The 24,561-nt window shown below is 35.2% G+C and overlaps 1 protein-coding gene across 3 annotated transcripts in view; it reads left to right on the plus strand.

The window, feature by feature from the left end:
- Window positions 1–21,439, plus strand: part of LOC149801197 (tuftelin-interacting protein 11-like) — a 77,146-nt gene extending 55,707 nt beyond the window's left edge. For 2 of the 3 annotated variants that reach the window (XM_089955239.1, XM_089955238.1), the window contains 6 exons: window positions 1,367–1,563; window positions 3,653–3,871; window positions 8,296–8,502; window positions 14,010–14,173; window positions 15,727–15,792; window positions 19,770–21,439. In XM_089955239.1, the coding sequence (XP_089811365.1) occupies window positions 1,367–1,563; window positions 3,653–3,871; window positions 8,296–8,502; window positions 14,010–14,173; window positions 15,727–15,792; window positions 19,770–19,955 (1,039 nt within the window). In that variant the 3' untranslated portion in view covers window positions 19,956–21,439. The remainder of the gene's footprint in view (window positions 1–1,366; window positions 1,564–3,652; window positions 3,872–8,295; window positions 8,503–14,009; window positions 14,174–15,726; window positions 15,793–19,769) is intronic. The other variant, XM_089955240.1, reaches the window with a different exon arrangement.
- Window positions 21,440–24,561: the final 3,122 nt, after the last annotated feature.

Here is a 24,561-nt window from a genome sequence, read left to right on the forward strand (position 1 = left end):
ATTCACATGGGGAATCCAGCTTTTCTTCCCTTGAAGGATAACTGAGGCAGAGGTCAGATGCTCAGCTTCCCCTCCTCCTATTACTTATTCACCTAACATAATGTGATTGGGGAACATAGTCAAAGGAGAACACAAATTTAATTATGTTTCTCCAAGAATGCTTACCCGATCACATTACTTAAAAACCCTTCCAGCCACCCTGCCATGTGAGTATCCTTGTTTGCATCTGGCTCAGTTAAAAACTAGCGACAGCTGGTGATGCCATGGGGAGGTAATGGGCAAGAGTTATTGCTCTTTGTCTCTCAAAATTGAGAAAGATGATTTTCGTCTTTTAGTAGGGCTGGATTTGCTAGGTAGCAAGCTGATATTCCTAATTTGATGTGATTTAGCAAGAATTCTTGCAGAAACATAATTTACTTAAGAATTTGCTTTTTCATGGAGAGCTACCTTAAGTAATAGTTATTTTTTTGCCTTATTTACCATCTTTCAATAGCCTGTATAATAGGACTGGTAACCAAGCATATACAATATATGTATTATTTTTTAACTGAATCAAGTCATAACTTTAATAATGAATTTATTGTTTGTGTCCATTACTTGCAACAGTGAGCCATCTTGATTTAGTCCAGTCCATCATCGATCCTTCTGTCTGTCCCATTAAGTTTGTCAGCACAGTTGAACAACAAACCACTTGACAACAAATTACATATCATTTGAATCTATGATTAGATGATCTGATTTAACTGATTCACACTATTTAATTATTATTTGAATATTTTTGGGAGCTTTGAGTTGCTTGGTGCAAATCTTATTTGCTTGATTACACAAAAACCTCATCTCCGAGGCAAAATAAGTTTGGTAGATATACATCTATTCCTATGTAGATGATCTGTTTCAATTTTCATTCCATTCCAGCAGCTTTAAACTTTTTTAAGGCTTTTTGAGTTTTAGAAATTAACTTTGTGAAACCATTTTAACATGATTATCCAGAAAACGCCTGACCTATATAGCAAGACAAATGAGGTTTGTGTGCATATATACATGATTTCATTCTATTTGTTGTACCATTTAAATTATTTTTGCAAGTTTTGTAAGATTTTTTAACTTTTTGGACATTGCCTTTTTGTAGTTGGAGAAAATGTGTTTTACAAACACAGAATTAGTTCATATTTAACTGTCATTCAAATTAATGTCTTATGTAAGCCCCATGTTTTCTCAGATATGGTTCTTACCCAAGAAATACATGATACCATCTTTGATTGAAGCCTAATTTATCTTTAAATATTGTTGAAAGTTAAGCAAGCTGTTTAATTTAATTCAGTTTCCCTTGATTAGTGACTAGTTTCTTTTATTATTTGGTTTTCAGAACATGGAATGTGCGAATTTGTGACCCTCTGATTGAGTTACTAGAGACATGGATGCCACAGTTACCTCCCTGGATACTGGAGAATATCCTCAACCAACTGGTGTTGCCACGGCTATTGCAGGAAGTAGAGAACTGGAACCCTCTAATTGACACCATGCCCATTCATGCCTGGTTACATCCCTGGTTACCATTGATGGGTTTGTAACAACTTGATTCATTTGTATGCATATTTCTAATTGTAAATCCAGCATGCTGGATGATTTTTCTATATGCAGAGAAGACAAAGAGATTCTTTCTGTGGCACAAGACGGCTGAGTGGTGTATGGTGCTTGCCTCTACAGATCTCTCACACATCTAATGTCCACTTAAGTTCAGCTGTTCACTCCACCAATATGGGTATTTGAGAAAGTTTGCCAGTAGTTTCCCATGTGTCAGCACTTTCTGGACTCGTCCCAGGTTCTTCCTCCATCAGATATAAAGGCTACAATGTATAACCTATCTTGTACAGAAACATGGCATTAAACCCCACAAAACCAAAGCAATTAAATATTGACATGCATGGTTTTTATTTACAGTCTGTTAGTTTTAGGTGCGCTAGTGAGTGGATTTTGACAGCAGTTGATGTTGAATTTTATAGTACTGTAACTGTTACATATTTTGTGGGACACATCATAAATATTCTACGGAGAGATTTAGGCGCAAATTCATATTTACTGAGATTAATCCAAGTAAAGTCCTTTGATTCACGTAATCCTATGATCTATGAAGGCAAGTTCACATATAAGCTAACAGACAGAATTTTATGAATGTAAGTCACTGGAAAACATTAATCAACAGTTAGAGAGATTTAAAGGGAAATAAATTCAGATAGTTCTAACTGGACACTTCATTTTATTGTAGAAAATGAATGTCACAAATGTCTATGCTAGGGGTATATTGTTTTACATTAACCCTTAAAGTGCTTATATTGTTTTGTAGTACAAGATCCCTCAGTGCTGAATTGTTTGAAGAGACAAAAGAAGAAAACTGCACAGTTTTTAAATTGCATGTATTTCAATAAATATACAAATAGATACACAAACCCTATATGAAAAATGATGGTGGATGTTCAAACTTTAAGATTAGCATCAAGGCACATGTACCAGTTTAACGTATTTGCATGTACAGGTGCGAATATAGGTAAAATGACAAGATACCGTTGTATTTCATCTGTATTTTTGTTTGTTTTTTTAAGGAAAAGTTCAATTATATCTAAGAAATATTATATTCTTTAGTGGTTCAACCATGTACATGTAATGTCTGTCACAATGTTATATCTAAATTGTGAAAATCACAGGTAAAGAAAAGGTAACAGTTTTGTAAACATCCACTCCATGAATGTCAGAGGTCAGTTTAGGCCCCCAGAGTCAATAATAAATGTTGATGAAAATTTTTCACTTGTTATTTATTCTAATGTCATCAAAACTAAGGTTCATAACTGGTGAATAAACCTCAGCAAATGCTTCATTTTTTTGCAATCATTGGGTGGATCTTGTGTAAAGGGTCACTTTGATTGTTCTCGTTGTCTGCCAGGTGTAAATTGCTTAGAATAGATAGAAATCTATCCCTACCCATTTTTTTTGCTGAAGTATGGGGTTGATATCACAGTAGGAATCGAGATCAGATTTATGTACCAAACCCACTGCTATAATCAATGCAAAAAAGGGTTTCAGCTGCTCGGGTGTGACAGGCTGCCATTTCTTCATGCCACTGTTCTCCTTCAAGTCTGTCCCATGAACTCTCTGATCTGCATAATGATTTGTTTGATCTACTATCAGATGCAATAACTTGTCATCCAAAAAAAGTCTTAAATAGTCCATAGGTTCAGAATTTGCCATCTTGACATTTAATTTTTGAATTACCAGTGAATGGGGGGGTTGACAGGCATGCTATCTTTTCTTGTCCAGCCAGCATGTACATCAGACACCAGTTCCATGTCAATTCTTGTACCATATATACTTATGTTTAGGTCAAGTCAGAATGCAAAGAACAAAAATTCTGATCTGTTATAGCATAAATTGACTACAGATCAGAAGTCTATGTTGTTTGTTCTACTGGGTATTACTAACAAACTGCTCAGACCCAGATCTACTGGCACATGATGTGATGGCAGATCTGGGTCTTTGCTGTTTGTAGGTGGACTTTTACTTATGAGTAAGCATATATTCTAGTACAGTCACAGTCTACATGTTGCACAATTTTCTTCTGACTGGTTATGCAGTTTTGTTTTTGTGTTCTTTTTCATAGGGGACAAACTGGAACCATTGTATGCTCCCATCAGACACAAACTGGCCAATGCTCTGACCAACTGGCACCCGTCTGACAGCTCTGCCAAGGTGATCCTCCAGCCTTGGAGTCGTGTCTTTAAACCTGGTCACATGGAGGCTTTTCTAGTGAAAAACATTCTTCCTAAGCTGGCTATGTGCTTGCAAGAATTTCCCATTAATCCGCACCAACAGGTTTTAGGTAAGTTTTGACACCAATCTTTCCCAGCAGCACCCATCTCCATTAGCAGGTTCTTGGTATGTTTACTAACAACGTTCTAGACATTCCAGCAAATTCTAGCACCACAATTTTTCTCATCATTTTTTACTTACAGTCACTGAAGCACATATTTGCTTCTATTCATTATTTCATTTAATTCTCATTCATTTGGAATGCATTTATCAAAATCAGGGATTCAGTTTTCAATAGTATTACATGGGAAGAACTAATGCTTTTGTATCTTGTCTTATCAAAAGGGATTTAATAAAGTAGAAAATGCATACAATTTAAAGACAGTACTGAATTTGCAATTAAAAATATATAACTGCAATTAATATAAAAATACAGCTGAATTTGTTTTCACTTGGCGATACCATCTCAGTAAATTTGAACTTGTCCCCCACTTTCTATATAAAGAAAAAACATTAAATTGAGATTCTCAGTTCAAAACGTCTGTTTGTCCTTTCTTTTGTCCATCCATCCTATATTTTTGTTCTGCACAATAACTCCCTTAATTGGATTTCAACTAGATTTGTTATGCAGCTAGATGATGATAAGACCGTAGCTGAGTTTTACCAACAGCATTTTAAATCACTGCTTAGTGTAGTTATTTGCCCCATAATGTCAGACCCATCCTCTGTTATTTCTACCCAATATCTCAATTCATTATGTTTTCTCTTCAAACTAAATTTTGTACGCAGGTCAATACTGGTGAGACGTTGACCAAGTGTGTTTTTGGCCTTATGCATCATAATATAGTGTAGTTGCAGTTTGATTTTTAGACCCACCCATTGTGTTCCTTACATTAACTCCTTTAATTATTCATGGAGTTAGAGTCTTTGATCATGAGAAGACCCACCCATTGTGTTCCATACATTAACTCCTTTAATTATTCATGGAGTTAGAGTCTTTGATCATGAGAAGACCCACCCATTGTGTTCCATACATTAACTCCTTTAATTATTCATGGAGTTAGAGTCTTTGATCATGAGAAGACCCACCCATTGTGTTCCATACATTAACTCCTTTAATTATTCATGGAGTTAGAGTCTTTGATCATGAGAAGATCCACCCATTGTGTTCCATACATTAACTTCTTTAATTATTGATGGAGTTAGAGTCTTTGATCATGAGAAGACCCACCCATTGTGTTCCATACATTAACTCCTTTAATTATTGATGGAGTTAGAGTCTTTGATCATGAGAAGACCCACCCATTGTGTTCCATACATTAACTTCTTTAATTATTGATGGAGTTAGAGTCTTTGATCATGAGAAGACCCACCCATTGTGTTCCATACATTAACTTCTTTAATTATTGATGGAGTTAGAGTCTTTGATCATGAGAAGACCCACCCATTGTGTTCCATACATTAACTCCTTTAATTATTGATGGAGTTAGAGTCTTTGATCATGAGAAGACCCACCCATTGTGTTCCTTACATTAACTTCTTTAATTATTCATGGAGTTAGAGTCTTTGATCATGAGACCCACCTTCTTTAATTTCTGCAGAATAATTCATTGAATCCTTGTTTGTCCATCCATCACAACGTCTCTTCCACTCAATCACTCAGATACTGTTTATGATTAATAATTGAACTTTGTATACATGTACACCATTACTAGAAGGTGATGTGTACCACACTGGGAGTCCTATCTTCAAGGTCATGGTTTCAGCACAGTGTTTTACATTTCCATCTCTTTCCCTTATCTCTATAATTTTTAAACTGTTTATGATTAATCTTAGTATACTTATATGCCATCACTAGAAGTCATGTCACATACCACTTTGGGGCTGATATCTTGAATGTCAAGGTCATGACTCAATATTTTTTATTTTCTATCACTTCCCTTTCTGCTTTTTAAATTTTAAGCCATCTTAGATTAAGGCATGAACCTCATACATCACCACATTGTGGGGTCTGTTTTCAAGGTCACAATCACAGCCCAGTAATTTGCAAACATCACCACATTGTGGGGGCTGTCTTCAAGGTCACAATCACAGCCCAGTAATTTGCAAACATCACCACATTGTGGGGGCTGTCTTCAAGGTCACAATCACAGCCCAGTAATTTGCAAACATCATCACATTGTGGGGGCTGTCGTCAAGGTCAGAATCACAGCCCAGTAATTTGCAAACATCACCACATTGTGGGGTCTGTCAAGGTCAGAATCACAGCCCAATAATTTGCAAACATCACCACATTGTGAGGGCTGTCTTCAAGGTCACAATCACAGCCCAGTAATTTGCAAACATCACCACATTGTGGGGGCTGTCTTCAAGGTCACAATCACAGCCCAGTAATTTGCAAATATCATCACATTGTGGGGGCTGTCTTCAAGGTCAGAATCACAGCCCAGTAATTTGCAAACATCACCACATTGTGGGGCTGTCTTCAAGGTCAGAATCACAGCCTAGTAATTTGCAAACATCACCACATTGTGGGGTCTGTCTTCAAGGTCAGAATCACAGCCCAATAATTTGCAAACATCACCACATTGTGAGGGCTGTCTTCAAGGTCAGAATCACAGCCCAGTAATTTGCAAACATCACCACATTGTGGGGGCTGTCTTCAAGGTCAAAATCACAGCCCAGTAATTTGTGTTTACAGCATGATTTCTCATCTGATCTATACCATTAAAACTGTTTGAAGTTAAGTGATGAAACTTGGTATACATGTGCATCATTACTAGAAGGTGTATCAGGTACCACACTTGGGGTCATATTCAGTGTTAAGGTCATTGCTAAGTTTTGTATGTTTCTATGGCAATCTGTAACTTTAGACTTCTTTGAGTTAAATTGATACAGCTTATCATTACCAGGTATGTTATGTACCAAATTGGGGTCAGTGTCATTATGTACCAAATTGGGGTCAGTATCATTATGTACCAAATTGGGGTCAGTATCATTATGTACCAAATTGGGGTCAGTATCATTATGTACCAAATTGGGGTCAGTATCATTACCAGTTCTGTTATTTGTCAAATTCTGGTCAGTATCATTAATAGGTATTTTATGTACCAAATTGGAGTCAGTATCATTACCAGATATGTTATGTACCAAATTGGGGTCAGTATCATTGACAGGTATGTTATGTACCAAATTGGGGTCATGTACTGTATGTTATGTGCTAAATTGGGGTCAGTATCATTACCAGTTCTGTTATTTGTCAAATTCTGGTCAGTATCATTAATAGGTATGTTATGTACCAAATTTGGGTCAGTATCATTGATAGGTATGTTATGTACTAAATTGGGGGTCAGTATCATTGATAGGTATGTTATGTACCAAATTGGGGTCATTATCATTGATAGGTATGTTATGTACCAAATTGGGGTCATTATCATTGATAGGTATGTTATGTACCAAATTGGGGTCATTATTATTAATAGGTATGTTGTGTACCAAACTGGGGTTAGTATCATTGATAGGCATGTTATGTACCAAATTGGAGATCAGTATCATTGATAGGTATGTTATGTACCAAATTGGGGTCATTAGGGTCATTATCATTAATAGGTATGTTATGTACCAAATTGGGGTCAGTATCATTACCAGATATGTTATGTACCAAATTGGGGTCATTATCATTAATAGGTATGTTATGTACCAAATTGGGGTCATTATCATTAATAGGTATGTTATGTACCAAATTGGGGTCAGTATCATTGATAGGTATGTTATGTACCACAATGGGGTCATTATCATTGATAGGTATGTTATGTACCAAAATGGGGTCATTATCATTAATAGGTATGTTATGTACCAAATTGGGGTCAGTATCATTACCAGATATGTTATGTACCAAACTGGGGTCAGTATCATTGATAGGTATGATATGTACCAAATTGGGGTCATTATCATTAATAGGTATGTTATGTACCAAATTGGGGTCAGTATCATTACCAGATATGTTATGTACCAAATTGGGGTCAGTATCATTACCAGATATCTTATGTACCAAATTGGGGCTCTTCAGGGTCAGTATCATGGTGATATGTTGAATTTTTCTATCACACTGTCCTTTCAACACTTTGTTTCTTGGGCCATTTTGGATGATTTTATTGTCAAGGTCACTGACAATATTTTCTTAAAAGCCCTTTTCTGCATTTTTCCTCAGGTGCTGTTTAAATTGATTAACCTCCTGTCTGTCCAGCAATTACACCTCACTCTTAAGGTCATGATTGTGAACTTTTAGGAACTTTTCATGGTAGGCAAGGGACAAAATTTCACTGAATTGGCTTGTTTTCATTAGATTTCAATCCAGTTTTATAGGTAGCTTGATAATGAAGAGCCAACAAAAGTGGGCCACATCATTTCCAGGATTTTGTTTATTACAAATATTATTAATCTTCCAGGCCTTTGCCAAGTTGTTACGCTAATACTTTAATATTTTTTTTATAGAACCTTGGCACTGGGTAATGGCTTGGAGTGACCTGATTCCTGTACATCACATGGCCCCCATGTTAGAGAAGACGTTCTTCACTCGGTGGCTGCAAGTGTTGTGCTCCTGGCTTGGCAGTATGCCAAACTATGAGGAAATCACCAAGTGGTATCTTGGCTGGAAGTCCCTACTTTCAGAACAATATCTTTCACATCCAGCCATCAAAGGTAAGATATATACTTTACACCTTTACATTCCATGTGTACTGACTTACCATCTACGAAAGTGTGTATGTGTGTTTTATGCTAGTGCATTTTACATTTTCTAAAAATCTAATGCAAATTCTCCCCCCCCCCCAATTTAACCTTGAACACATTTGCATTGTTGAAGGTTTTAAATCTACAAGATAAAGTAAAAATGTTTTTATTGCAAGAAATTCTTGTCATTGCATGATATTCATAATATAGGAAATAATATTGTCAAACCAGCATGGGAGACAGTAATAAGACATATCCATCTATCATCATTTTGTGGGAAATCTGTTAATTGTATTGTCAATAAATTGTTGTAGAAACGTTTACATTGGCACTGGACATGAGAGACAGTAATAAGACATATCCATCTAGCATCATTTTGTGGGAAATCTGTTAATTGTATTGTCAATAAATTGTTGTAGAAACGTTTACATTGGCACTGGACATGAGAGACAGTAATAAGACATATCCATCTAGCATCATTTTGTGGGAAATCTGTTAATTGTATTGTCAATAAATTGTTGTAGAAAAGTTTACATTGGCACTGGACATGAGAGACTGTAATAAGACATATCCATCTAGCATCATTTTGTGGGAAATCTGTTAATTGTACGGTCAAATAAATTGTTGTAGAAACGTTTACATTGGCACTGGACATGAGAGACAGTAATAAGACATATCCATCTAGCATCATTTTGTGGGAAATCTGTTAATTGTATTGTCAATAAATTGTTGTAGAAATGTTTACATTGGCACTGGACATGAGAGACTGTAATAAGACATATCCATCTATCATCATTTTGTGGGAAATCTGTTAATTGTGTTGTAATAAATTGTTGTAGAGAAGTTTACATTGGCACTGTACATGATTAACCGAGCAGCATTTTGTGGGAAATCTGTTATTTGTGTTGTCAATAAATTGTTGTAGAGAAGTTTACATTGGCACTGGACATGAGAGACTGTAATAAGACATATCCATTTAGCATCATTTTGTGGGAAATCTGTTAATTGTATTGTCAATAAATTGTTGTAGAGAAGTTTACATTGGCACTGGACATGATGAACCGAGCAGCATTTTGTGGGAAATCTGTTTTTTGTGTTGTCAATAAATTGTTGTAGAGAAGTTTACATTGGCACTGGACATGAGAGACTGTAATAAGACATATCCATCTATCATCATTTTGTGGGAAATCTGTTAATTGTATTGTCAATAAATTGTTGTAGAAAAGTTTACATTGACACTGGACATGAGAGACAGTAATAAGACATATCCATTTAGCATCATTTTGTGGGAAATCTGTTAATTGTATTGTCAATAAATTGTTGTAGAAACGTTTACATTGGCACTGGACATGAGAGACTGTAATAAGACATATCCATCTATCATCATTTTGTGGGAAATCTGTTAATTGTGTTGTAATAAATTGTTGTAGAGAAGTTTACATTGGCACTGGACATGATGAACCGAGCATCATTTTGTGGGAAATCTGTTATTTGTGTTGTCAATAAATTGTTGTAGAGAAGTTTACATTGGCACTGGACATGAGAGACTGTAATAAGACATATCCATTTAGCATCATTTTGTGGGAAATCTGTTATTTGTGTTGTCAATAAATTGTTGTAGAGAAGTTTACATTGGCTCTGGACATGAGAGACTGTAATAAGACATATCCGTCTAGCATCATTTTGTGGGAAATCTGTTAATTGTGTTGTAATAAATTGTTGTAGAGAAGTTTACATTGGCACTGGACATGAGAGACTGTAATAAGACATATCCATCTATCATCATTTTGTGGGAAATCTGTTAATTGTGTTGTAATAAATTGTTGTAGAGAAGTTTACATTGGCACTGGACATGATGAACCGAGCATCATTTTGTGGGAAATCTGTTATTTGTGTTGTCAATAAATTGTTGTAGAGAAGTTTACATTGGCACTGGAAATGAGAGACTGTAATAAGACATATCCATTTAGCATCATTTTGTGGGAAATCTGTTATTTGTGTTGTCAATAAATTGTTGTAGAAACGTTTACATTGGCTCTGGACATGAGAGACTGTAATAAGACATATCCGTCTAGCATCATTTTGTGGGAAATCTGTTAATTGTGTTGTAATAAATTGTTGTAGAGAAGTTTACATTGGCACTGGACATGAGAGACAGTAATAAGACATATCCATCTATCATCATTTTGTGGGAAATCTGTTAATTGTATTGTCAATAAATTGTTGTAGAAAAGTTTACATTGGCACTGGACATGAGAGACTGTAATAAGACATATCCATCTATCATCATTTTGTGGGAAATCTGTTAATTGTAATGTAATAAATTGTTGTAGAGAAGTTTACATTGGCACTGGACATGATGAACCGAGCATCATTTTGTGGGAAATCTGTTATTTGTGTTGTCAATAAATTGTTGTAGAGAAGTTTACATTGGCACTGGACATGAGAGACTGTAATAAGACATATCCATTTAGCATCATTTTGTGGGAAATCTGTTATTTGTGTTGTCAATAAATTGTTGTAGAGAAGTTTACATTGGCACTGGACATGATGAACCGAGCAGCATTTTGTGGGAAATCTGTTATTTGTGTTGTCAATAAATTGTTGTAGAGAAGTTTACATTGGCACTGGACATGAGAGACTGTAATAAGACATATCCATTTAGCATCATTTTGTGGGAAATCTGTTATTTGTGTTGTCAATAAATTGTTGTAGAGAAGTTTACATTGGCACTGGACATGAGAGACTTTAATAAGACATATCCATTTAGCATCATTCTGTGGGAAATCTGTTATTTGTGTTGTCAATAAATTGTTGTAGAGAAGTTTACATTAGCACTCGACATGAGAGACTGTAATAAGACATATCCATCTATCATCATTTTGTGGGAAATCTGTTAATTGTATTATCAATAAATTGTTGTAGAAAAGTTTACATTGGCACTTCACATGAGAGACAGTAATAAGACATATCCATCTAGCATCATTTTGTGGGAAATCTGTTATTTGTATTGTCAATAAATTGTTGTAGAAAAGTTTACATTGGCACTGGACATGAGAGACAGTAATAAGACATATCATCTAGCATCATTTTGTGGGAAATCTGTTAATTGTATCGTCAATAAATTGTTGTAGAAACGTTTACATTGGCACTGGACATGAGAGACAGTAATAAGACATATCCATCTAGCATCATTTTGTGGAAAATCTGTTAATTGTATTGTCAATAAATTGTTGTAGAAACGTTTACATTGGCACTGGACATGAGAGACTGTAATAAGACATATCCATCTATCATCATTTTGTGGGAAATCTGTTAATTGTATTGTAATAAATTGTTGTAGAAAAGTTTACATTGGCACTGGACAGGAGAGACAGTAATAAGACATATCCATCTAGCATCATTTTGTGGGAAATCTGTTAATTGTATTGTCAATAAATTGTTGTAGAAAAGTTTACATTGGCACTGGACATGAGAGACTGTAATAAGACATATCCATCTATCATCATTTTGTGGGAAATCTGTTAATTGTGTTGTAATAAATTGTTGTAGAGAAGTTTACATTGGCACTGGACATGATGAACCGAGCATCATTTTGTGGGAAATCTGTTATTTGTGTTGTCAATAAGTTGTTGTAGAGAAGTTTACATTGGCACTGGACATGAGAGACTGTAATAATACATATCCATTTAGCATCATTTTATGGGAAATCTGTTATTTGTGTTGTCAATAAATTGTTGTAGAGAAGTTTACATTGGCACTGGACACGAGAGACTGTAATAAGACATATCTGTCTAGCATCATTTTGTGGGAAATCTGTTAATTGTGTTGTAATAAATTGTTGTAGAGAAGTTTACATTGGCACTGGACATGAGAGACTGTATTAAGACATATCCATCTATCATCATTTTGTGGGAAATCTGTTATTTGTGTTGTCAATAAATTGTTGTAGAGAAGTTTACATTAGCACTGGACATGAGAGACTGTAATAAGACATATCCATCTATCATCATTTTGTGGGAAATCTGTTAACTGTATTGTCAATAAATTGTAGAAACGTTTACATTGGCACTGGACATGAGAGACAGTAATAAGACATATCCATCTAGCATCATTTTGTGGAAAATCTGTTAATTGTATTGTCAATAAATTGTTGTAGAAACGTTTACATTGACACTGGACATGAGAGACTGTAATAAGACATATCCATCTATCATCATTTTGTGGGAAATCTGTTAATTGTATTGTAATAAATTGTTGTAGAAAAGTTTACATTGGCACTGGACATGAGAGACAGTAATAAGACATATCCATCTAGCATCATTGTGGGAAATCTGTTATTTGTGTTGTCAATAAATTGTTGTAGAGAAGTTTACATTGGCACTGGACATGAGAGACAGTAATAAGACATATCCATCTATCATCATTTTGTGGGAAATCTGTTAATTGTATTGTCAATAAATTGTTGTAGAAAAGTTTACATTGGCACTGGACATGAGAGACTGTAATAAGACATATCCATCTATCATCATTTTGTGGGAAATCTGTTAATTGTATTGTAATAAATTGTTGTAGAGAAGTTTACATTGGCACTGGACATGATGAACCGAGCATCATTTTGTGGGAAATCTGTTATTTGTGTTGTCAATAAATTGTTGTAGAGAAGTTTACATTGGCACTGGACATGATGAACCGAGCAGCATTTTGTGGGAAATCTGTTATTTGTGTTGTCAATAAATTGTTGTAGAGAAGTTTACATTAGCACTGGACATGAGAGACAGTAATAAGCCATATCCATCTATCATCATTTTGTGGGAAATCTGTTAATTGTATTGTCAATAAATTGTTGTAGAAACGTTTACATTGGCACTGGACATGAGAGACAGTAATAAGACATATCCATCTAGCATCATTTTGTGGAAAATCTGTTAATTGTATTGTCAATAAATTGTTGTAGAAACGTTTACATTGGCACTGGACATGAGAGACAGTAATAAGACATATCATCTAGCATCATTTTGTGGGAAATCTGTTAATTGTATTGTCAATAAATTGTTGTAGAAACGTTTACATTGGCACTGGACATGAGAGACAGTAATAAGACATATCCATCTAGCATCATTTTGTGGAAAATCTGTTAATTGTATTGTCAATAAATTGTTGTAGAAACGTTTACATTGGCACTGGACATGAGAGACTGTAATAAGACATATCCATCTATCATCATTTTGTGGGAAATCTGTTAATTGTATTGTAATAAATTGTTGTAGAAAAGTTTACATTGGCACTGGACAGGAGAGACAGTAATAAGACATATCCATCTAGCATCATTTTGTGGGAAATCTGTTAATTGTGTTGTAATAAATTGTTGTAGAGAAGTTTACATTGGCACTGGACATGAGAGACAGTAATAAGACATATCCATTTAGCATCATTGTGGGAAATCTGTTATTTGTGTTGTCAATAAATTGTTGTAGAGAAGTTTACATTGGCACTAGACATGATGAACCGAGCAGCATCAGGACATTTCCAGCCTGGAGCCAAAGAAAATATGGCCTACTTCACACTGACTGAGAAACGTCAGATGGCAGACACATCCACTTCAGTCCAACCCTCAGGCATCAGTGCACCACATTACCAGGTAATGTATTTCCAGTCAGTCTCTGAAAAACATTTATTTGGGTGCAGTATCACCATAACAATTTTCCATTATGACAGAATTATATCACTGAACAATTTGGCATGTTACACTGATTTGTTCAGGTATTGCATGTAGCTCTTTTTTTCTTTCTTTAAATATTGACTGCTTGATATGTTGGGCTATCATCAGGAGTGCAGACAGAATTGGACCACATTTTTTTTTCATGCCTCAGTAATTTAAGTTAGTTTTACATTTTCTCAGACACAGACATGTACCTTGTTTAGATGCATAAATATGTTACTATTCAGATGTAACAAGTACTCTAAGGGGCCCTGAGTGGCCGAGTGGTCTCAAGTGCTACTAACTGTTCCAGATCACTGCCATCTCACCTCTGTCTGCATGGGTTCGAGTCTCAGGCTCGGCTAATGTGTGCATGTGAGAAAGCTTGCAAGTAGCTTCTCATGGCTCAGTGGCTCTTCCTGGGGTTTTCCAGGGTACTTTCTTCCACCAGTTATACTGGCTGCCATGTTTTGCCTATCTTGTGCTGAAAAATAGTGTTAAACCCTACAACAACAACAACAACAAATACTCTACAACTTTTATTGTAAATATATTAATTCCAGAAGCAGAGGTGCACTAGCCTTGGAGGAAAGATAAAATCAGCAGAACATGTGTTTAATTTAAGCAAGGCCAAGCTATTTGATACATTATAACAAGGTCCTTTTTACATAAGCAAGGCCAAGCTATTTGATACATTATAACAAGGTCCTATTTACATAAGCAAGGCCAGGCTATTTGATACATTATAACAAGGTCCTATTTACATAAGCAAGGCCAAGCTATTTGATACATTATAACAATGTCCTATTTACTTAAGCAAGGCCAAGCTATTTGATACATTATAACAAGGTCCTATTTACATAAGCAAGGCCAAGCTGTTTGATACATTATAACAAAGTCCTATTTACATAAGCAAGGCCAAGCTATTTGATACATTATAACAAGGTCCTATTTACTTAAGCAAGGCCAAGCTATTTGATACATTATAACAAGGTCCTATTTACTTAAGCAAGGCCAAGCTATTTGATACATTATAACAAGGTCCTATTTACATAAGCAAGGCCAAGCTACTTGATACATTATAACAATGTCCTATTTACTTAAGCAAGGCCAAGCTATTTGATACATTATAACAAGGTCCTATTTACATAAGCAAGGCCAGGCTATTTGATACATTATAACAAGGTCCTATTTACATAAGCAAGGCCAGGCTATTTGATACGTTATAACAAGGTCCTATTTACATAAGCATGACCCGGAAATATCTTTGTCTTTAATCTGGACCAAAAAGGGACTTGGTGGCCCCTTTGATTCCTCTTTTTTCTCTTTTTTTCTCTCTTTTTTTCACCCATGATGTTGAAAGTTCAAATTTATGCAGGAAAAAATTAATTTGTTTTTGTTTAAAGTTTTCCATATTCAGAATTTTAAAAGGTTGAAAGTTTAACAGGTTTTAATGGATTTTTTTAAATGGTTATATTTCTTCTAATTTTCAGCAGCCAGGAGTGAGAGCTGCTACCACTTCTTATCCTGTCAATTTCAAGGAGCTGATAGAAAGAAAGGTATATACACATACATATACATTAGATGTCCAGAACTTGTGTTGGACATTCCCCAGAAGCAGTTTGGTCAATATACAGTTACTTACCTTTACTTGCTCCCAACATCTGTCTGTCCCTTTTGCATCTTACATCGAGTTCATCTTGGTTTGTTCTTCATGTAAGTTTTAAAGTTGTTATATAGTTATGGAATCGAAACATGCCAAAAATCTGACCTATACTTTATTATTTTCATAAAATGTTGCAAGAAATGCAAATGTCAGTATTGTACCAGTCACATATACTGACTGTGGAACAGAACCATTGGAGTGGCAGAGGGGTAGCCACTCCTTGCATTTGCTGTGCATTAGTACAGGCCACAGTTATCAGAATCATTATGCATGCACCTTAAGGCAAAGTATGTTTTGTTTGTACATATATTTTTTACCAATTTTATTTCTGCACAATAATTCAAGTTTTTCACCATCTACAGTTATCAAACTTTTTGGATGGCATGCACTTGCTGTAAGGAAGAAGCCTATTTATTTAGCAGTCAAAAGATCAAATTTCAAGGTCATTGCTGATAGTAGAAAAATCAGTTATGAGCACAAATATTGTCTACATCACATTTACCAGATTTATGGATGTGTTCCACTTAGAGTAAGGAAAAACCTGTCAATTTATGGGTCAGATATCAAGGTCACTGCGACTAAAAGTAGAAAAATGGTTTAAGCACAAAAGTTTCAGTTCTCAGGCAAAGTTTGTAGATGACATACACCTTGAGTAAGAAAGAGACCTATTTATTTGGGTGCAAAGGAATTCAAAGTTCAAGGTCACGTTAACTGAAAGAAGAATTTTTTTGCATAATACATTTAGTTTTAAAGCAAATACATTGACCAAAGTTTGTGGAGGAGTGAAAAGACTTTTTGATTTTTGGGTCCAAAGGCAAAGATCACTGGTTTAAAGAATAACTTTTGTTCTAGTGTAAGCTCCTTGACAAAATGTTGTGGATGACTTGCACTCAGGGTAATAAAAAAGCAATCAGAGGTAATGGTTATGATGAGTCTACCAAATGGTTTCTGCACATCAAGTTTAGTTTAAGACAGTAAACCTTGATCAAAGGTCCATGCCATTGAGACCCACTGGTTAATAATAAGGTCCATGCCATTGGTCAGTAATAAGGTCCATGCCATTGAGACCCATTGGTCTATAATAAGGTCCATGCCATTGGTCAATAATAAGGTCCATGCCATTGAGACCCATTGGTCAGTAATAAGGTCCATGCCATTGAAATCCATTGGTCAGTAATAAGGTCCATGCCATTGGTCAATAATAAGGTCCATGCCATTGAGACCCATTGGTCAATAATAAGGTCCATGCCATTGAGACCCATTGGTCTATAATAAGGTCCATGCCATTGGTCAGTAATAAGGTCCATGCCATTGAGACCCATTGGTCAATAATAAGGTCTATGCCATTGGTTATTAATAAGGTCCATGCCATTGAGACCCATTGGTCTATAATAAGGTCCATGCCATTGGTCAGTAATAAGGTCCATGCCATTGGTCAATAATAAAGTCCATGCCATTGAAACCCATTGGTCAGTAATAAGGTCCATGCCATTGAGACCCATTGGTCTATAATAAGGTCCATGCCATTGAGACCCATTGGTCAGTAATAAGGTCCATGCCATTGAGACCCATTGGTCAGTAATAAGGTCCATGCCATTGAGACCCATTGGTCAATAATAAGGTCCATGCCATTGGTCAATAATAAAGTCCATGCCATTGAAACCCATTGGTCAGTAATAAGGTCCATGCCATTGAAACCCATTGGTCAATAATAAGGTCCATGCCATTGAGACCCATTGGTCAATAATAAGGTCCATGCCATTGGTCAATAATAAAGTCCATGCCATTGAAACCCATTGGTCAGTAATAAGGTCCATGCCATTGAGACCCATTGGTCAGTAATAAGGTCCATGCCATTGAGACCCATTGGTCAGTAATAAGGTCCATGCTATTGAGACCCATTGGTCAGTAATAAGGTCCATGCCATTGAAACCCATTGGTCAGTAATAAGGTCCATGCCATTGAGACCCATTGGTCAATAAAAAGGTCCATGTCATTGGTCAATAATAAAGTCCATGCCATTGAAACCCATTGGTCAGTAATAAGGTCCATGCCATTGAGACCCATTGGTCAATAAGTTTCAGTTTCAACCCTGCCCAGTTAATGCTTATATGGACTCTTAGAGTACTATTAAATATGGGGTGAATGTATAATGTCTGGATCAATTCATTCTGTGGCTACCTCATTTATTAATCCCCCAGTCATTTGGAAAAATGGCTTAGCAATTTGTTGGATGTCTCTCTTTACCCATAAAATTTAATGTTCTTGTCCCAAAATGATTCAAAATATGGACAAGTATACTTCCAAGTTAAGTTGTCTTACAGAAAGAGTGGACAATTTGGACAAGCATATGACCATGTTTATTGGTTTAACAGGTTGTACAATTTGGACAAATATTGTTTAGATTTTTCTTGTTAACAGTTGTAAGTGTGTCTTTTTGTTGTATTCATAATAAAATGCTTAGTTATAATCCATGGCTTATTTGACCCTATAAAGCAAATAGGTCAAACTGACCTACGTGTGGTTCTTAGGATTTAATTATTATCACAATAGCTTGTTGTTAACATTTAGGACATTGAATATTTTCCCATCCAGTCACAGTAACTATGACTTAATAAAGGGTTTATATATGCCTTCCATAAGGCAGAGAATATTTTGTTATGATGTCCATATGTTAGCCCATCCATCCATTTGTCTCCAATTTTATTTCTGTAAAATAATTTAAGTTGTCCATGATCAACAGTTAACAAACTGTGTTCATAATAATTTAAGTTGTCAGTTATCAATGGTTACCAAACTGTGTTGATGGTTTGCACTTGGGACAAGAAAGAATGCTATCAATTTCAATGCCGAAGAACAAAATCCACTGACTGAAAGTAGAAAAATGGATTTTGCACCTAACACGAGTTCTCCATCATCTTCAGGAACCAAACTTTGTTGATGACTTGCACTTGGGGCATACAAAACCCTATAGATTTTGAAGATCACAGTCACAGAATGAAAGAAGAAAAAATGGTTTCTGCACAATAACATGATTTTACAAAATGTATAGTCTCCATACTTTGTGGATTGCTTGTACAAGTTGTAAGGAAGAAACCTTTTATTTTGGGGCTCAGGAGATCAAAGATCATAGTGACTGAAAGAAAAAAAATGGTTTCAACATGATAACATTATTTCTACATCACATATTGCCTGGACCACACCTAATAGATGGCTTGGGGTAAAAAAAAGGCCTATTGATTTTGAGGTTCACTGTGACTGGAAAAAGAACAATAGTTTCGGTACAAAAATGTCAGAGGCCTATTAAACATGATGCAGGTGTATAATATGCTATTCACATATATTTTATGGTCCATTCTGAATTGTCCAATTGATAGGTAGGGTATCCAAATGGACAATTATTCAGGAATTAATGATCTTGCTAAGCCCAGCTCATTCTGTTACAAAGAAGGTGTAACCTAGCAACCAGTTCAACATTATTTACTATAAAAGTTATAAAGTAATTAATGACTTAACAATGAATTGAGGTAAGAGTGGTTTTAACATTCATTGATTATTTTCAAGTATTAGCAAACACTACTACCTGTAATTTTCAGAAAAATGTTTGACATATAAATTGTTTTATTGTGCTCTATTATTTGTATGACATTGTGCTAGCTTACCTCTTTTAACTTTTTTTTTTAAATGAATGAATTCTTTCTTGTAAGAAATACAGAAATGTTAGTTTCCTTGCATTAACTGTTTCTATATATTTTATTTTGACTCCTTTTAGAATAATATCATTATAAACCTTATGTGAATTGGTGCATCACAAAATTTTCTGTTGAGGTTAAGATAAATCAATCGTGACAAAAATTGTTTATTTTACAGGCAGAGGAAAACAGCCTAGTATTTGTGCCACTGCCAGGCAAGACACAGGAAGCTAAACAGGTGTACAAATTTGGGTCACTGTTGATTTATCTGGACAGAAATGTGATCTTTATGATGGAGAATCAGCAATATGTACCTGTATCACTGCAAAGACTCATAGATTGTGCCAGACAAGGGAATTCTTAACATCTGTGCACCAGACTGTAGTTTCATTTGCCATTTGTGGAACGATACATGTCAAAAGTTCATGGAAATTGTGTTCATCTGTTTCTTGCATTTCTTCACAGATTGTTTTATTTTGTTTGACCTTGGACCAAGATTGTTTGACCTTAAGTCTTGGACCAAAGAACCAGCTAGACCAGTGCAAAATCTTAAACCACCTCTCTTATATGGCCACCCTTGATGTAAGGAAAACAAGGTCTTACAAAAGGAGTGTCTGTTATTAAGAGGAAAAATACAGTAATGTATTGTTTTTCCAAGATGAGATGGCATTTTATAAAGGGGGGGTCATTGTATTGAGCATTTCTTGAAATGTGTGAATATGTACAGTTATCACGTGGTTGGTACATTTTACATATAGTGTGTGAAGTTTAATATTTTTGATATGACACCATGTTAACTTATATATCATGTTTGAATCTGTGTGTCCTAACAGCAGAATTGATTCAGGATTTTTCCACCAAGTTGCTAATTGTTATATCAACTTTAACTGAACAAAATATGCCAGTGATCCTGAATGAGTTAGACTTTTAAAGCAAGTCTGACACTCTTTTTTTCTGCCTTTCCACAACTGAATAGCAAAAATTACAATGATATTGCATTTTCAGAATCATATCTGCTGTGAAGTTAGAAAGAAATTTCCTCATTTGGTACATTGTTCCGATTGACTTGTGACCATGCGGCATGATACAGGCAATAATTCTAAGCATATATAATGTAGCCTCATCAGGCATTCTACATCGGACTAGAAATCAACAGATTAAAAGTATTTTCACTCCACCATAAAGTTTATCTGATTCCATGTTTGGTTTACATGTCTCAAAATTAGTCTTCGCATCTGTGGTCTGTTCAGGCGTCAAAAATCTGTTAAATTATAAATTGTTTCTGCCTGCTGGCTTAATACATCAGACACATCATAATCATCATCCTCATCAAGTGAAACATAGTTTTTTTCCTTAAATTCATTTTATATAGTCTCAATCAATTCATTAAACTAAACATCAAAGGCATCATTTATGACTGGCACATTCCTGGTTCACTGCATTTAATTTATCTCAGTTGTTGATTCAATCTTTTCAGTTTCTTTTGTTTTGTCAGTGCTTTGTGCTATCAGTTCTGAACTATGGGCGCAGATTTGAAGTATATTTTCTTTCCTAATTATATCATCAGCATCGTCATGATAGTTCACAGAATTCTGAACTTCATTTGAGTATAAAAGCACATGCAGTTATGAACTGGAAGCTTGTATGGTTTGAAATTCAGTCACTGTTACTCACTCATCCTATAAAGATTTTTATTCTGTTAAAATATCATATATTGAACCTTACATGTTTGATGAATTCACATTACATGTTTGATGAATGCACATTAAATGCTGATTTTTGGGACCCATATTGGGATACAAAGATTTTGTCTCATCGAATTTTGGTAAATAAATAGTACTGAATGTATATCATGTTTTATTAATCAAGTAAATACTTACTTTTTGTAGACATCTGACATGTTTAATAGCAGAAAAATTTTACACACAAATATTATTGTAATTTAATTAATTATTGATATTTGTTAACCATGCATTAACCAAGGTAATCTTCATCATAACATGGATTTCATTATCCATATAGTATCAATAGGCATTAACCAAGGTAATCTTGACCATAACATGGATTTCATTATCCATGCAGTATCAGTAGGCATTAACCAAGGTAATCTTGACCATAGCATGGATTTCATTATCCATGCAGTAGGCATTAACCAAGGTAATCTTGACCATAACATGGATTTCATTATCCATACATTATCAATAGGCATTAAACAAGGTAATCTTGACTACAACATGGATTTCATTATCCATGCAGTATCAATAGGCATTAACCAAGGTAATCATGACCATAACATGGATTTCATTATCCATGCAATATCAATAGGCATTAACCAAGGTAATCATGACCATTACATGCATTTCATTATCCATACAGTAGACGTTAACCAAGGTAATCTTGACCATAACATGGATTTCATTATCCATGCAGTATCAATAGGCATTAATCAAGGTAATCATGACCATAACATGGATTTCATTATCCATGCAGTAGACATTAACCAAGGTTATCTTGACCACAACATGGATTTCATTATCCATACAGTATCAGTAGGCATTAACCAAGGTAATCTTGACCATAACATGGATTTCATTATCAATGCAGTATCAATAGGCATTAACCAAGGTAATCTTGACCATAACATGGATTTCATTATCAATGCAGTATCAATAGGCATTAACCAAGGTAATCTTCACCATAACATGGATTTCATTACCCATGCAGTAGACATTAACCAAGGTTATCTTGACCATAACATGGATTTCATTATCCATGCAGTATCAGTAGACATTAACCAAGGTAATCTTGACCATAACATGGATTTCATTATCAATGCAGTATCAATAGGCATTAACCAAGGTAATCTTGACCATAACATGGATTTCATTATCAATGCTGTATCAATAGGCATTAACCAAGGTAATCTTGACCATAACATGGATTTCATTATCCATGCAGTAGGCATTAACCAAGGTAATCATGACCATAACATGGATTTCATTATCCATGCAGTATTAATAGGCATTAACCAAGGTAATCTTGACCATAACATGGATTTCATTATCCATGCAGTAGGCATTAACGGAGGTAATTTTGACCACAACATGGATTTCATTATCCATGCAGTATCAGTATGCATTACACAAGGTAATCTTCACCATAACATGGATTTCATTATCCATGCAGTATCAATAGGCATTAACCAAGGTAATCATGACCATAACATGGATTTCATTATCAATGCAGTATCAATAGGCATTAACCAAGCTAATCTTGACCATAACATGGATTTCGTTATCCATGCAGTATCAATAGGCATTAGCCAAGGTAATCTTGACCATAACACGGATTTCATTATCCATGCAGTAGACATTAACCAAGGTAATCATAACCATAACATGGATTTCATTATCCATGCAGTAGGCATTAACCAAGGTCATCATGACCATTACATGGATTTCATTATCCATGCAGTGTCAATAGGCATTAACCAAGGTAATCGTGACCATAACATGGATTTCATTATCCATACAGTATCAGTAGGCATTAACCAAGGTAATCTTGACCATAACATGGATTTCATTAACCATGCAGTAGACATTAACCAAGGTAATCATGACCATTACATGGATTTCATTATCCATGCAGTATCACTAGGCATTAACCAAGGTAATCATGACCTTAACATGGATTTCATTATCCATGCAGTATCAATAGGCATTAACCAAGGTAATCTTGACCATAACATGGATTTCAGTATCCATGCAGGATCAATAGGCATTAACCAAGGTAATCATGACCGTAACATGGATTTCATTATCCATGCAGTATTAATAGGCATTAACCAAGGTAATCTTGACCATAACATGGATTTCATTATCCATGCAGTAGGCATTAACTGAGGTAATTTTGACCACAACATGGATTTCATTATCCATGCAGTATCAATAGGCATTAAACAAGGTAATCTTGACCATAACATGGATTTCATTAACCATGCAGTAGACATTAACCAAGGTAATCATGACCATTACATGGATTTCATTATCCATGCAGTATCAATAGGCATTAACCAAGGTAATCATGACCTTAACATGGATTTCATTATCCATGCAGTATCAATAGGCATTAACCAAGGTAATCTTGACCATAACATGGATTTCAGGATCCATGCAGGATCAATAGGCATTAACCAAGGTAATCATGACCGTAACATGGATTTCATTATCCATGCAGTAGGCATTAACCTAGGTAATCTTGACCATTACATGGATTTCATTATCCATGCAGTAGGCATTAACCAAGGCAATCATGACCATAACATGGATTTCATTATCCATGCAGTAGGCATTAACCAAGGTAATCTTGACCATTACATGGATTTCATTATCCATACAGTATCATTAGGCATTAACCAAGGTAATCTTGACCATAACATGGATTTCATTATCGATGCAGTAGGCATTAACCAAGGTAATCATGACCGTAACATGGAATTCAATATCCATGCAGTATCAGTAGGCATTAACCAAGGCAATCATGACCATAACATGGATTTCATTATACATGCAGTAGGCATTAACCAAGGTAATCTTGACCATAACATGGGTTTCATTATCCATACAGTATCAGTAGGCATTAACCAAGGTAATATTGACCATTACATGGATTTCATTATCCATGTAGCAGGCATTAACCAAGGTAATCATGACCATAACAGGGATTTCATTATCCATCAAGTATCAGAAGGCATTAACCAAGGTAATCTTGACCATAACATGGATTTCATTATCGATGCAGTAGGCATTAACCAAGATAATCATGACCATAACATGGAATTCAATATCCATGCAGTATCAATAGGCATTAACCAAGGTAATCTTGACCATAACATGGATCTCATTATCCATACAGTATCAATAGGCATTAACCAAGGTAATCATGACCATAACATGGATTTCATTATCCAT

Source organism: Sinohyriopsis cumingii, chromosome 4, assembly GCF_028554795.1.
Source record: "Sinohyriopsis cumingii isolate HCF-2022 chromosome 4, ASM2855479v2, whole genome shotgun sequence".
Lineage (NCBI taxonomy): Eukaryota > Metazoa > Mollusca > Bivalvia > Unionida > Unionidae > Sinohyriopsis > Sinohyriopsis cumingii.